The sequence below is a fragment of the Oncorhynchus mykiss genome, chromosome 26, assembly GCF_013265735.2.
Source record: "Oncorhynchus mykiss isolate Arlee chromosome 26, USDA_OmykA_1.1, whole genome shotgun sequence".
In the NCBI taxonomy this organism is placed as follows: Eukaryota; Metazoa; Chordata; class Actinopteri; order Salmoniformes; family Salmonidae; genus Oncorhynchus; species Oncorhynchus mykiss.
The window spans coordinates 42,394,140-42,410,165 of NC_048590.1; the positions used below are offsets into that span (position 1 = coordinate 42,394,140).

The following is a 16,026-nucleotide window of genomic DNA, read 5'->3' on the forward strand; positions in this document are numbered from 1 at the left end:
AATTGTTGCCAGCAGCACAGTTAGTCACCAACGCTCTAGATAAAATGAACACTGCCTAACCAGCTCTGCTAGGGCGAGTAAAACGGTCAGTGGGGCGTTCTCTCATTTGTGTCTGGAAGTAGCTAGCAAGCTAGCCAACTTTAGCCAGTTAGCTTGGGTGCTGACAAAACACTGATTTTACGAACTCCCAGAGCGCACTCTGGCACTCCAGAGTGAATTTACGAACACACCCTATGTAATTGCAAAATGTATTTAAAGAATTGCATTGACAGTCAAGATCACACAGCTAGGCCTGAGACTGCATTCCATTGGGATCATCTTTTGGCGTGGTTAGACTGTTTTGCTCTGTTATGGCTGCATAGCTACCGATGGTAGCTCAAGGTCACTGTCTAAAGGTTGTGTTCATTAGACACCAAACGGATGAAAACAGATTTAAACAGGGAGGCATTACCTGTTCTGTTTCAGTTGAAAAATGTGTTAGAACGCTTCCCGTTGTGTGCCCTAATGAACACACCCTTAGTTTTTCCGCTTTAGTAATAGATTAGAGCGTTGTGTGGTTCGTGCAGATAGCTCTCTGTAGGTTTGGGTCAGGGTGAGGCCGTGTTGTTTCTTGATGATATCTTTGTCATGGAGATTGTTCAAACTTCAGTCCTGGAAAGGACATGCAGGGGTGAAAGTGCTGTAGGAAATTACAGATTATCATCCCTGCTTTGTCCTGACTTGTCAAATGTCACTGTGACATTGTGCACATTTTCAAATCCTATGAGTGATTGGCCGATTTCACAAAATGTTTTAACTTTCGAAAGTACACATAGCAGCAGGAGATGCCTTAGGCGTAAATTACACCCGGGACAGAAATAGGAGAGAAGCCCAGATGATTTCCCAGAGAGAGAGAGACATGAAATGAATGAGCTATAGGTGTCTTGACTTGCAGATTAAGATAATGTTCAAGTCCCGGAGGTGTCAGACAGGCAGCACTGAGCTGCTGAGAGGAGAGCAGAGCAGAGGACTGAGGAGGAGGAAAGGGTTGAAGAGGGGAGACACTGGACACTGGGTGTGTGATGAGACCTATGGGAAGGAGGTGTGTGATGAGGCCTATGGGGAGGACGTGTATGATGAGGCCTATGGGGAGGAGGTGTGTGATGAGGCCTATGGGGAGGAGGTGTGTGATGAGGCCTATGGGAAGGAGGTGTGTGATGAGACCTATGGGGAGGAGGTGTGTGATGAGGCCTATGGGGAGGAGGTGTGTGATGAGGCCTATGGGGAGGAGATGTGTGATGAGGCCTATGGGGAGGAGGTGTGTGATGAGGCCTATGGGGAGAGACAGGCAGTCTAGGATTCATTGTCAGAGAGACGGATCACACGTGTTCCCCATGTTCTTTTCTCCTATCACTTTTTTACTGGACATTGGTACAACCGCATGGCAAAAATAGGATAGTTTCACTAATAGCCAAAGAGATCATTTAAGTGTCATAGGCCTTTATGCAATATAGGTTCAAAGAGCAAAACGTTTGAAAGTCAGCTTGTGGCCATGTAACCTACAGGTCAAGAAGAATGCAGAGCAGAACTTGTGTGTCTGACAGCTACAGTAGCCTGCCACAGACAATATACACAGTAGGCTTGCTACAGGTAACTGTCAGAATAAAGGAAACACCAACATAAAGTGTCTTCATAGGCTGAGCTCACAGGACAGCTTCAAAGAGGGGTCTCAAATGAGTATATGGGGTTTAAAGGGTGGGTGTGTGTCTCAGTCACCAGATCTCAACCCAATTGAACACTTAAGGGAGATTCTGGATCAGTGCCTGAGACAGCGTTTTACATCACCATCAACAAAAGGAAGGAATTTAGAAATTTTGGAAGAATGATGTCACATCCCTCCAATAGAGTTCCAGACACTTGTATAATCAATTTGGCATCATTCTCCCACAAGAAATTCCTTCATTTTGTTGTTTTGTTGATGGTGATGTAAAACGCTGTCTCAGGCACTGATCCAGAATCTCCCATAAGTGTTTAATTGGGTTGAGATCTGGTGACTGAGACACACACACACACACACACACACACACACTTTAAAGCCCCTATACTCCTTTGAGACCCCTCTTTCAAAGTCACTGAGATCTCTTCTTCTACGCGCTTAGAAAAAAGGTTATCTACAACCTAGAAGGGTTGTCCCCATTGAGGAACCCTTTGAAGAAACCTTTTGGGCTCCAGGTAGAACCCCTTTGGGCTCCAGGTAGAACCCCTTTGGGCTCCAGGTAGGACCCTTTGGGCTCCAGGTAGGACCCTTTGGGCTCCAGGTAGAACCCCTTTGGGCTCCAGGTAGGACCCTTTGGGCTCCAGGTAGGACCCTTTGGGCTCCAGGTAGAACCCCTTTGGGCTCCAGGTAGAACCCCTTTGGGCTCCAGGTAGGACCCTTTGGGCTCCAGGTAGGACCCTTTGGGCTCCAGGTAGGACCCTTTGGGCTCCAGGTAGAACCCCTTTGGGCTCCAGGTAGGACCCTTTGGGCTCCAGGTAGGACCCTTTGGGCTCCAGGTAGAACCCCTTTGGGCTCCAGGTAGGACCCCTTTGGGCTCCAGGTAGAACCCCTTTGGGCTCCAGGTAGGACCCTTTGGGCTCCAGGTAGGACCCCTTTGGGCTCCAGGTAGGACCCTTTGGGCTCCAGGTAGAACCCCTTTGGGCTCCAGGTAGAACCCCTTTGGGCTCCAGGTAGGACCCCTTTGGGCTCCAGGTAGAACCCCTTTGGGCTCCAGGTAGGACCCTTTGGGCTCCAGGTAGGACCCTTTGGGCTCCAGGTAGAACCCCTTTGGGCTCCAGGTAGGACCCCTTTGGGCTCCAGGTAGAACCCCTTTGGGCTCCAGGTAGGACCCCTTTGGGCTCCAGGTAGGACCCCTTTGGGCTCCAGGTAGGACCCTTTGGGCTCCAGGTAGAACCCCTTTGGGCTCCAGGTAGAACCCCTTTGGGCTCCAGGTAGGACCCCTTTGGGCTCCAGGTAGAACCCCTTTGGGCTCCAGGTAGGACCCCTTTGGGCTCCAGGTAGGACCCCTTTGGGCTCCAGGTAGAGACCCCTTTGGGCTCCAGGTAGAGACCCCTTTGGGCTCCAGGTAGAACCCCTTTGGGCTCCAGGTAGAGACCCCTTTGGGCTCCAGGTAGGACCCCTTTGGGCTCCAGGTAGAACCCCTTTGGGCTCCAGGTAGGACCCTTTCCACAGGAGGTTCTACATGGAAGCCAAAAGGGATATCCTATGACGACAGCCGAAGAACCCTTTTGGAAATCTTTTTCTAAGAGTGCAGCCATGGTAGGCACAACAATGGGCAACTGGGCATTTTTATACATGACCCTAAGCATGTTGTTAATTGCTTAACTATCTCATGAACCACATCTGTGTGAAAGCATCTGCTTTCAATATACTTTGTATCCCTCATTTACTCAAGTGTTTCCTTTATTTTGACAGTTATGTGTACATAACGCAGTCCCCAACTCTCTAATCATTTCAGACACAGAGACTAAAATAGCAGATCCTTCGATTCCTGTTTTTTTTTTTTTTTTTTTTTTGCGGGGCTACTGAGCGACAGCACTCTCGATTGGACGCGCTGAGTGAAAGGGGGAGTGTTTACTACATTTTCAATGGAATGCAGCATAGGGGAGCGGGCCTCAGGTGTAGGCAGCGTGCTGAAGCGATAACTGGATACGCTCAGATATGAGAGAAGCCTTTTTTTTCGGCGAGTTTCTTTTTTGACAAGCTGATCCCTATTGGTGAACTATAACTAAAGGGTGGTTGTCGCTTGCGGGGTTATTATTATTTATTAATTGACAGCGTTCTATTCTATCTGAAAAGGCTTGCGTGTGTAAGATATTCACAAAAGGACTGGGCCCTAAACAACTTGTTTCAATTGAGAGAGAGAGGGACAGGGCTACCTACCTGTCCTGTTGGTTGCTGGTAGCGGCGTATCAGAAGGATATTATTTTCCGGCTGCAAGTGGAACAGACGTTGACTACAGAGGAGTAACCTAGTCATAAATTTTCTTAGCATATCTATTTGTTCGTAATGCTCCACCAACTTGTAAGAGCTCGTTCAAAAAAAGTTGCTTAAATGGGAAAAAACACAATTATCCTTGTATTTTTCACAATATTGATTTTGTGCGCATGTGAAAATAGACAACGGTAGGCTAAATCGAACGTTCATGCCATTTTAAGAGCATATGCCTACTGTTCTTATATTAGCCTACCGTTGCTAAATTGCCTGAATTGTAAACCAAATTTGTCAGATTGCAATCATTTTCTTGCCAGTAGTTTAGCCTATGCTTTCTGTACACTAATCTAGCAATCGGGTGTGCGATCACCTGCGCTATTGGCACCATTCCAATGATAAACCATTGCGTTTTCCAATGTTATCCGCAGAAAAAGTTATCGCTGAGAATAGGGCATAATACAAATGTCATTTAATCCTGCACGGCCAGGCGCAGAGCGCAGTGTGTGTCCTGTGACATTGCACCTGAATGTCTACTTGGCGAGAGAGATGAGTTTTGCCTCGTCTTCCAAAAGAGATTCGTCGCGCCTTTCGCAGGAAGAACATGGAATAGAACTGGATATATTTGGAACTCGTTGGATAGCCAAACGTTCTAAGCCTGAATGAAAGAGATCACAAGTTAATTATCTGGTTATGGTATTTCAACAAATTATGAATTTCAACAACATTTGAGCTTAAATTCGTGAACGTTCTCTTGGACTCCACTGACTCCGGGATGCCCAACAAACCAATTGACTGAGCTGAAACTGCTTGGATCATGATGCAAGCGTAAAATTGCACCTGACATCGAATGCAGCACAGCTGATCACATTTGACAAGGACCTACTATGTCAACATTACCAACCAGGTAAGATGCAGGTGTATGGTTATAAACGCAGGTGTATGGTTATAAACACAGTTTAACATTTGATATAGCCTACAAGTTTACGTACAAGTGTAGCCTATATGCTGAAGTAGCCTATGTTTATGCTGAAGTATATGTTTATGACGTTGTACATTTAAAAAATATGACGTTGTACATACCTCTGATAAAGTTACCATTAATCCACACAGCCTAATTGTTATAGTGAAAAAAAGGGGAGTATTTAGTGGCCCATATCAAGTGATTTTAAGTTGATTTAGGAACTTGGCAAACTCACACCTAGTCGATTATTACTGTAATCCGAGAGGTGTGTGTGTGTGTGTGCGTGCGTGTGTGTGTGTGTGTGTGTGTGTGTGTGTGTGCGCGCACGCTACACCAGTTGTTCCCAAACTTTTTATAGTCCCATACCCCTTCAAACATTCAACCTCCAACTTTGTACCCCCTCTAGCACCAGGGTCTTTGTTCTCTCAAATGTTGTTTTTTGCCATCATTGTAAGCCTGCCACACACACTATACGATACATTTATTAACTTATTATGGCTGCATGGGCAGTATTGAGTAGCTTGGATGCCCAGAGGTGCCCAGAGTAAACGGCCTGCTCCTCAACCCAGCCCCTATTGAATACACAGTGGGATATTGGTTATGTTGCACTTCCTAAGGCTTCCACTAGATGTCAAGCGTCTTTAGAAACTTGAATGATGCTTCTACTGTGATGTGGAGCCGGATGGGAGCTGTTTGAGTCAGTGGTCTGGCAGAGAGCCAGATCCTGGTCACACACATTTCACATGATAGCGACTTGCGTTCCATGGCTTTTCTACAGACATAGGAATTCTCCGGTTGGAACGTTATTGAAGATTTATGATAACAACATCCTAAAGATTGATTCTATACTAAGTTTGACAAGTTTCTTCGACCTGTAATATAACTTTTTGAAGTTTTCGTTCGGCTGGACCTGCACGAGCGTTTAGATTTGTGTACTAAACGTGCTAACAAAATAAGCTACTTGGACATAAATAATGGACATTATCAAACAAAACAAACATTTATTGTGGAATTAGGATTCCTGGGAGTGCATTCTGATGAAAATCATCAAAGGTAAGGGAATATTTATTATGTTATTTCTGATTTCTGTTGACTCCAACATGGCTTAGCTTGTTGTTAATCCACCTGGCATGTCAGATTTCAAAAAAGCTTTTCGGTGAAAGCATACCAAGCATTTATGTAAGGACATCTCTCTCAGCAGACAAAACATTACAAACAGCTAGCAGCAAAGTAGATTGGTCACGAAAGTCAGAAAAGCAATAAAATGAATGGCTTACCTTTGATGATCTTCGGATGTTTGCACTCACGAGACTCCCAGTTACACAGTAAATGTTCCTTTTGTTCCATAAAGATTATTTTATATCCAAAATACCTCCATTTGGTTGGCACATTATGTTCAGAAATCCACAGGCTCGAGCGGTCACGACGGGGCAGACGAAAATTCCAAATAGTATGCGTAAAGTTCGTAGAAACGTCAAATGTTTTTTAGAATCAATCCTCAGGTTGTTTTTACAATATATAATCGCTAATTTTTCCACCAGACAGTAGCTTCTTCAATAGGCGCATGCAAAACGCTGCAAAACGCTGCTGGCACCCAGCCATCCACTGACGCGATCTGATCTTTCTTGCTCATTTTTCAGAATAAAAGCCTGAAACTATGTCTAAAGACTATTCACACCATGTGGAAGCCATAGAAAAAGGAATGTGGTTCATATCCCTTTAAATGGAGGGAAGGCATGCAATGGAACAGGGAGCTTTCAAAATAGAAGCCACTTCCTGGTTGGATTTTCCTCAGGTTTTCTCCTGCAATATCAGTTCTGTTAAACTCACAGACAATATTTTGACAGTTTTGGAAACTTTAGTGTGTTTTCTATCCTAATCTGACAATTACATGCATATTCTGGGCCTGAGAAATAGGCAGTTTCATTTGGGTACGTTTTTCATCCAAACATCAAAATACTGCACCCTACAATCAACAAGTTAAGGAGAGGTATATCTATATTTCCATGTCTAACAATTGTATTTATCAACATCTTAAAATGAGTATTTCTGTAAAATGACGTGGCTCTCTGCAATATCACCGGGTGTTTTTGGAACTAGTGAACAATGTACACTGAGATTTTTTAAAATATAAATATGAACTTTATCAAACAAAACATACATGTATTGTGTTACATGAAGTCCTATGAGTGTCATCTGATGAAGATCATCAAAGGTTAGTGATTAATTTGATCTCTATTTGTGCTTTTTGTGACTCCTCTCTTTGGCTGGAAAATGGCTGAATTTTTCGGTGAGTTGGTGGTGACCTAACATAATCGTTTGTGGTGCTTTCGCCGTAAAGCCTATTTGAAACCGGACACTGTGGTGGGATTAACAACAAGATTACCTTTAAAATGGTATAAAATACATGTATGTTTGAGGAATTGTAATTTTAATTATTATTAGGAATTTTAATTTCTGTTGTTTTGAATTTGGGGCCCTGCACTTTCACTGGCTGTTGTCATATCGATCCCGTTAACGGGATTGCAGCCCTAAGAAGTTTTAAAGATAAGAATGAGTGTGAGTTTGTCACAACTCGGCTTGTTGGAAGTGACGACGAGCTCTCAGGGCACAAATAATCAATAATTTTGCTCTTTATTTAACCATCTTACATATAAAACCTTATTTGTTCATCTGTGAATAACTCACCACAGGTTAATGAGAAGGGTGTGCTTGAAAGGATGCACATAACTCTGCAATGTTGGGTTGTATTGGAGAGAGTCTGTCTTAAATAATTTTCCACACAGTCTGTGTCTGTATTTAGCTTTCATGCTAGTGAGGGCCGAGAATCCACTCTCACATAGATACGTGGTTGCAAAGGGCATCAGTGTCTTAACAGCTCGATTTGCCAAGGCAGGATACTCTGAGTGCAGCCCAATCCAGAAATCTGACGTTGGTTCTGATTTAAATAAAATTTTCACAGAACCGCTAGTTGCAGTTTTGATGACGCTCTCTTGTTCAGATATCGGTAAGTGGACTGGAGGCAGGACAGGAAAGGGGTAACGAATCCAGATTTTTGTCATTCGTGTCGGGAAAGTACCTGCGTAATTGCGCACCCAACTCACTCAGCTGCTTCGCTATATCACATTTGACATTGTCCGTAAGCTTGAGTTCATTTGCACACAAAAAATTATACAATGATGGAAAGACCTGTGTGTTGTCCTTGTTAATGCAGACAGAGAAGAGATCCAACTTCTTAATCAGCCTCAATTTTGTCCCGCACATTGAATATAGTTGCGGAGAGTCCCTGTAATCCTAGATTCAGATCATTCAGGTGAGAAAAAACATCACCCAGACAGGCCAGTCGTGTGAGAAACTCGTCATCATGCAACAAGTCAGACAAGTGAAAATTATGGTCAGTAAAAACTTTAAGCTTGTTTCTCAATTGTAAAAAACGTGTCAATACTTTGCCCCTTGATAACCAGCGCACTTCTGTATGTTGTAAAAGCGTTACATGGTCGCTGCCCCATCATTGCATAATGCAGAAAATACACAATAGTTCAGGGGCCTTGCTTTAACAAAGTTCACCATTTTCACTGTAGTGTCCAAAATGTCTTTCAAGCTGTCAGGCATTCCCTTGGCAGCAAGAGCCTCCCGGTGGATGCTGCAGTGTACCTAATTGGCGTTGGGAGTAACTGCTTGCACGGGCATTACCACTCCACTATGTCTCCCTGTCATGGATTTTGCGCCATCAGTACAGACACCAACATAAGCAGCAGCTGCGTTTGGCTACATATGGACCGTTAGTGGAATTCCCACGAGAGAGTAACGGTTAATGTGATTGGATGTTAATTATTTGACTAGGCTACCTGTATTTGACATTTATTTTTGGCAGTGAAACGAGGCTACTCAGGTAAGAAAAAAACCTCACCCAAATGTATAGACCCATTGGAAAATATAAATGGACTGTTGGAAAATGTGAATAACATTTTTATTTGGCGTACCCCTGAAGGCATTGCGCGTACCACAGTTTGGGAATACCTGGTCTACACCAAGGGATGGTCGGTGATAAATTCCAGTGGCAGTTTGTCTCCTGTGTGACTGTGTAGCCTACTATATATATATATAATGGCGTTAGTGTATTAAAGCATCCATGTCTGATTTATCAAATTTAACTATGAAGGTGCTGTGTGATTTGTATATGAGTATATTAAGATTATTTAGAGAACACATGATCGTTTCAACAATAAACAACTGTAAGATTACCTGTGATGTACATGGTATGTCCTTGAATGGAGTTTGGCTAACACTTAAAAAATGCTATTATTAGGTCTAGTGACTACACGTTATGATAAACAAGTGAAAGTTTGGTCTTGAACGCCCTGACAAACATACAGCGTGTGTGTGTACGTGCTTTTGTTTGCTGTGTGTGTGTGTAACAGTCCCTGTCGGAGTATGATGCAGATACAGTCAGGCATACTCATCAAGAGTGGAGTGAAGTAGCTTTACTAGTCTGAGGTAATCCCCATTCATATACTGAGAGACTGCAGCAGCGTGGCTTGTATAGAAGCCCCTGGCTGTGCATTCCTCTCATCCGGCTCCATTACCTTTATCTCCAAATGTCAGAGGCTATAAATATCCAGCTACATACGTATCCCATCATGGCTGTTCTACAGAACCGCCCCACTAGAATAAGGGGAGTCTCATGGCAGTTCTACAGAACCGCCCCACTAGAATAAGGGGAGTCTTATCATGGCTGTTCTACAGAAGCGCCCCACTAGAATAAGGGGAGTCTTATCATGGCTATTCTACAGAACCGCCCCACTAGAATAAGGGGAGTCTCATCATGGCTGTTCTACAGAACCACCCCACTAGAATAAGGGGAGTCTCATGGTTGTTCTACAGAACCGCCCCACTAGAATAAGGGGAGTCTCATGGCTGTTCTACAGAACCGCCCCACTAGAATAAGGGGAGTCTTATCATGGCTGTTCTACAGAACCGCCCCACTAGAATAAGGGGAGTCTCATGGCTGTTCTGCAGAACCGCCCCACTAGAATAAGGGGAGTCTCATGGCTGTTCTACAGAACCGCCCCACTAGAATAAGGGGAGTCTCATGGCTGTTCTACAGAACCGCCCCACTAAAATAAGGGGAGTCTTATCATGGCTGTTCTACAGAACCGCCCCACTAAAATAAAGGGGAGTCTTATCATGGCTGTTCTACAGAACCGCCCCACTAGAATAAGGGGAGTCTTATCATGGCAGTTCTACAGAGCCGCCCCACTAGAATAAGAGGAGTCTCATGGCTGTTGGAATGAGGAGACTGGATTGTGCCTCAATACTCAATCCCTAATAGGAGATGAGGTGTTTTATTTTCCTGAAGAGTTGAAGTATCATCCATTGTTCCTAGATATTGTATGTTATTCATTGAAGAAGATATTCCTGGGGGGAAATGAGAATCAGAACATCTGGGTGTGCTTTGGGATTTTAGACCTAATGAAGCACTTTTTGACTAAACAAGTGCAGTTTTTATATTAAAAGCACACAGAAAATAGCGACTCTTCTCGACCTAATGGACGACATGAGCTTCCTCAGGATCAACCTATGATGTTTCCTTTACAGGTCTGTAGTCTGTCAAATTGGCTAATGTGAGATCAGGTTGAATACTCGGGACATGAGAGGGATACGTCTTTCTCCCAGATCCGTCTCTTAAGGAATGTTTGTTTGGGAGCGAGACAGCTCAATGTACTATGGCACGCTGCTCAAATCCCTCCGGAATGAGTTCCCTAATTAAAGTGACAGCTTCAGAATGTCGACGTCGTCACTCGAGATCTCTTCCCCCGGGGGTGGAATTTCGATCGCTTGGCGATGGGCATGTATGTTTATGCATGAAGCAGCGTGTAATTGATAATTTAATGAAGGTCATGGATAAGCAGGTCTCATCCTTGATGGTGTAAAGTAGGTTCGGATCAATGTTCGCGTGTTTGAAACCTGAAGACGTGCGTCTGCTCCAAGCTCAGGGGCTCCGTGCGCAGGAGACCCGGATACACGGAAGCCAAACCGGCTGCGCGCGTGCGCCATCGTGCATACATTTATTTTGTCCCCCAACACCAAACGCGATCACGACACGCAGGTTACAACATCAAAACAAACTCTGAACCAATTACATTAATTTGGGGACAGGTCGAAAAGCATTAAACATGTATGGTAATTTGTCCTATTTAGCTAACATGCTGTTGCTAGCTAATTTGTCCTGGGATATAAACATTGAGTTGTTATTTTACCTGAAATGCACAAGGTCCTATACTCCGACAATTAATCCACACATAGTTTCTAGTCCTCTCTCCTCCTTCCAGGCTTTTTCATAATTGATATTATATGGTGATGGCATCTATACTTTCATAGTATTACCACGACAACCGGCTAAACAGTTTGTCTTTCAATCACCTGCTTCTATAAACCAATGAGGAGATGGGAGAGGCAGGACTTGCAGCGCGATCTGTGTCAGAAATAGAAAGAAGTTCTATTTTAGCCCTTGGCATCGCAGACAATTGTTTGGCGCGCGCGGGCAGTGTGGGTGCAATAATTGAATAACATGGATTTCTAAATACATTTTGCATGTAAGGCCATCGGCATACTGGGATTGTGTCAGAATTTCAGATTAATTAAATGTTCTTTCAATGGGAGTTGCCGGATAAATGAAAATGGATGATTGTCTGACAAAAAAACGCACAAACTTTGTCTTTTGACTGATTAAACTCTTGATTTGTGTTTTACTTTTGACAGTTTCATAGTTGTTCAGGAGTCTGTGTGGCAGTAGCCTTAGTACTCTGGTCGGTCACACTGTGATATAGCCCCTTCTGTTTTAAACTTTTGACACTATTAAGCAGAGCCATGCCGAGCTGTACTGTGCTGGCCTGGTTATGTACCCACCATAGTTGCTGGAAGTGAAACCTCGCTGGAAATAACAATGTGAAAAGAACATACAGTATCTGAGCCGGCACAGTGGACTGTCGCTTTGGGTAAGCACAACTATACCTTGTATTTGTGTGCGGTTGGGATATACTAATGATTCAAATAATGTGGATGGATCCTCATTGAGTGACAGTGGAGTGTCGCAGAGTACACTGTCAGATAAGACTTTACAGGTCAATAGTCACGTCAGGAATGCTATGACTATGATAGTTCAGTTGTTTGTCTATATTAATGTCACCTTGCACTTTCTCCCCCAATCACATGTTTGTGTGTTTGCTGGTATTCCATTGTACTCTGGTCCCAGATCTGTTTGTGCTGTCTCTCAACTTCTATCATCATATGATTTGGCATGAATGATGACCACACAGATGTAGGATCTTAATTTTAACAATCTGTCGCAGGAGAACTGTAGAACTTGTTGTGTATTTGAGGCTTAATAGACAACAGATGTTTCTAATTCCCTCTATGAAATGTCAGACTTTATTTTTCATTACGAAAAATGTATCAGCCCCTACAAAAATGGCCATGAATTATCATTCACATTTCCTGTTGCTACAGGATTATTTTCCTGCTGTAGGATACTGGTTAAAATTAAGAGCCTACAACATTAGGAGTTAGCTACAGTGGGGAGAACAAGTATTTGACACACTGCCGATTTTGCAGGTTTTCCCTACTTACAAAGCATGTAGAGGTCTAATTTTTATCATAGGTACACTTCAACTGTGAGAGACGGAATCTAAAACAAAAATCCAGAAAATCACATTGTATGATTTTTAAGTAATTCATTTGCATTTTATTGCATGACATAAGTATTTGATACATCAGAAAAGCAGAACTTAATATTTGGTACATAAACCTTTGTTTGGAATTAGAGATCATACGTTTCCTGTAGTTCTTGACCAGGTTTGCACACACTGCAGCAGGGATTTTGGCCCACTCCTCCATACAGACCTTCTCCAGATCCTTCAGGTTTCGGTGCTGTCGCTGGGCAATACAGACTTTCAGCTCCCGCCAAAGATTTTCTATTGGGTTCAGGTCTGGAGACTAGCTAGGCCACTCCAGGACCTTGAGATGCTTCTTACGGAGCCACTCCTTAGTTGCCCTGGCTGTGTGTTTCGGGTCGTTGTCTTGCTGGAAGACCCAGCTCTTACTGGGGGAAGGAGGTTGTTGGCCAAGATCTCGCGATACATGGCCCCATCAATCCTCCCCTCAATACGGTGAAGTCGTCCTGTCCCCTTTGCAGAAAAGCATCCCCAAAGAATGATGTTTCCACCGCCATGCTTCACGGTTGGGATGGTGTTCTTGGGGTTGTACTCATCCTTCTTCTTCCTCCAAACACGGCGAGTGGAGTTTAGACCAAAAAGCTCTATTTTTGTCTCATCAGACCACATGACCTTCTCCCATTCCTCCTCTGGATCATTCAGATGGTCATTGGCAAACTTCAGACGGGCCTGGACATGCGCCGGCTTGAGCAGGGGGACCTTGCGTGCGCTGCAGGATTTTAATCCATGACGGCGTAGTGTGTTACTAATGGTTTTCTTTGAGACTGTAGTCCCAGCTCTCTTCAGGTCATTGACCAGGTCCTGCCGTGTAGTTCTGGGCTGATCCCTCACCTTCCTCATGATCATTGATGCCCCACGAGGTGAGATCTTGCATGGAGCCCCAGACCGAGGGTGATTGACCGTCATCTTGAACTTCTTCCATTTTCTAATAATTGCGCCAACAGTTGTTGCCTTCTCACCAACCTGCTTGCCTATTGTCCTGTAGCCCATCCCAGCCTTGTGCATGTCTACAATTTTATCCCCGATGTCCTTACACAGCTCTCTGGTCTTGGCCATTGTGGAGAGGTTGGAGACTGTTTGATTGAGTGTGTGGACAGGTGTCTTTTATACAGGTAACGAGTTCAAACAGGTGCAGTTAATACAGGTAATGAGTGGAGAACAAAGAAAAACTAACAGGTCTGTGAGAGCTGGAATTCTTACTGGTTGGTAGGTGATCAAATACTTATGTCATCCAATAAAATGCAAATTAATTACTTAAAAATGATACAATATGATTTTCTGGATTTTTGTTTTAGATTCCGTCTCTCACAGTTGAAGTGTACCTATGATAAAACATTACAGACCTCTACATGCTTTGTAAGTAGGAAAACCTGCAATATCGGCAGTGTATCAAATACTTGTTCTCCCCACTGTATACAGCACAAACAGACCTGGGACACTCCAAAATCTCTAGCCACTTTAATAATAAAAAAATGGATGTAATAAATGTATCACTAGTCACTTTAAACAATGCCACTTTATATAATGTTTACATACCCTACATTACTCGTCTCATATGTATGTACTGTACTCTACTATCTACTCCATCTTGCTTATGCCGCATGGCCATCACTCATCCATATATTTATATATACATATTCTTATTCATTCCTTTACACTTGTGTGTATAAGGTAGTTGTTGTGAAATTGTTAGATTACTTGTTAGATATTACTGAACGGTTGGAACTAGAAGCACAAGCATTTCCCTACACTCGCATTAACATCTGCTAACCATGTGCATGTGACCAATACAATTGGATTTGATTTGACCAGACTAATTCCACAGTGAAAACCAAGTGTATAAATTGGTGTATTTTCAATTCTCAGTGGAGGAAGTGTTGGTGGAAAAATTGTGTTCTAATGTGTTTGGCAGTGATCTAAAAGGAGATCAGGTCATATTCATTAGGCACCAAACGAAAGAAAACAGACCGAAACAGGCAGGGGCTACCTGAACTTGACAAAGAAACGCACATTTTCGTTTGGCATTGCAAAACATTTTAGAAAATGTTCAGTTGCTTTCCCTACTGAACACGACCCTGGTGTTATTCACCATGTCAGCAGATCCAAATGTTGGAGCTGGCTGAGGAAGAGCATGACCGTAGATGGCCAGCCAGACTGGATCAGACGGACGGTCGGTCTCAGTAAAATGTGAAAAGATAAGCTCATAATCCAAGAGGTATGACAATGTCAAGAGATTTCGTCTGTTTGTCCTGAGAAGGAGAACGATGGTGCAGCCAGTCAGGCAGTAGAGGAACAGAGGAGTATCTTTGAGTTCTAGGAGCAATGGTCAGAGACCCCAAGACGCAACTAAGGTGTGGGATTAGTTTAAACAGCAACCTCTGTCTTTAGAATAGCATCACATTAAACATAATGCATTTGGTCAATACTCAGCACTGCTTTTCAAAGTAAATGTCTTAAACTCCTTATGTTGCTTAAAGGGGCATTACACAAAGTTAAAGTTAGTCAAAAGACTTGTACCACACCATCAGTTGTGTTGATCCAATTTCCTGCCTCAACTGAAACAAATTCATTATATGGTGCTAATTTTTGTCATTCATTTTGGATTAATGTATACCCATGGATCGACCCTTTAAGTGCTTCATGACTCGTGCAATGATGAATTGTTGCCTCATTGATTGGGCTAATCCCTGACCAGGATCATTGCCTGACCGTGAGTGTCTCATTGTTCCCGCCCATTAATAGTCTGTTCAGATTTAGGGTTCAAAGGTCATGTTTTTTTAGTCTATTCAACTCTATTTACTGAAGTACCTAGTCTATATGCGTCCACCAGGCCTTGAAGGCAAGCTCTGGAACACTGACCACTAGTAAGTATTGTTTTAATCCTCCCAGACTGCGCTGGATGTGTCGATGTGTTCATACATGCAGAATTGTCTTAACTCAATTAGCTGCGAAACCCCTAGTTTGAAAGTGACTGTTTACTAAAAGCTGTGGCACTATTTACCCTACATTTTCCCCCACGTGGGCCAGCCTCCTAGCAATTCAAGTTCCAGCCAATGAGCTTTCGCCCATTGCCATTTGAGCGACAGCGAGCAAGATGCACACATAGCAAAGCAAGAGAGAGCGCAATGATGTGGTGCACATATCTGTACATATGTGACTTAGTACGCAATTTTCAGGGACCACTTCTGGCTCGTGAGTGCTACTTTCAGAACTACTAGCTGAGAACTATGCAAAAAGTACCAGAGAATCTCTTTTTAAACCAGTGTTCACCAACTAGTGGGTCACTGCTAAGGCCCTGTGGGTCATGGAGGAGGGGGACTGGCTAGAGACACTGTCTTTTGTTCACTTGGTGGATCATTCAA

General features: G+C 43.5%; 1 protein-coding gene across 1 annotated transcript in view; it reads left to right on the forward strand.

Annotated features, from left to right (window-relative positions):
- Positions 1-3,566: 3,566 nt before the first annotated feature.
- LOC110506161 (ADAMTS-like protein 5) overlaps positions 3,567-16,026 on the forward strand; it is a 64,059-nt gene continuing 51,599 nt past the window's right edge. Inside the window, exon 1 of the mRNA XM_036963236.1 lies at positions 3,567-4,874. Coding sequence (XP_036819131.1) covers positions 4,855-4,874 — 20 coding nt within the window. The 5' untranslated portion in view covers positions 3,567-4,854. The remainder of the gene's footprint in view (positions 4,875-16,026) is intronic.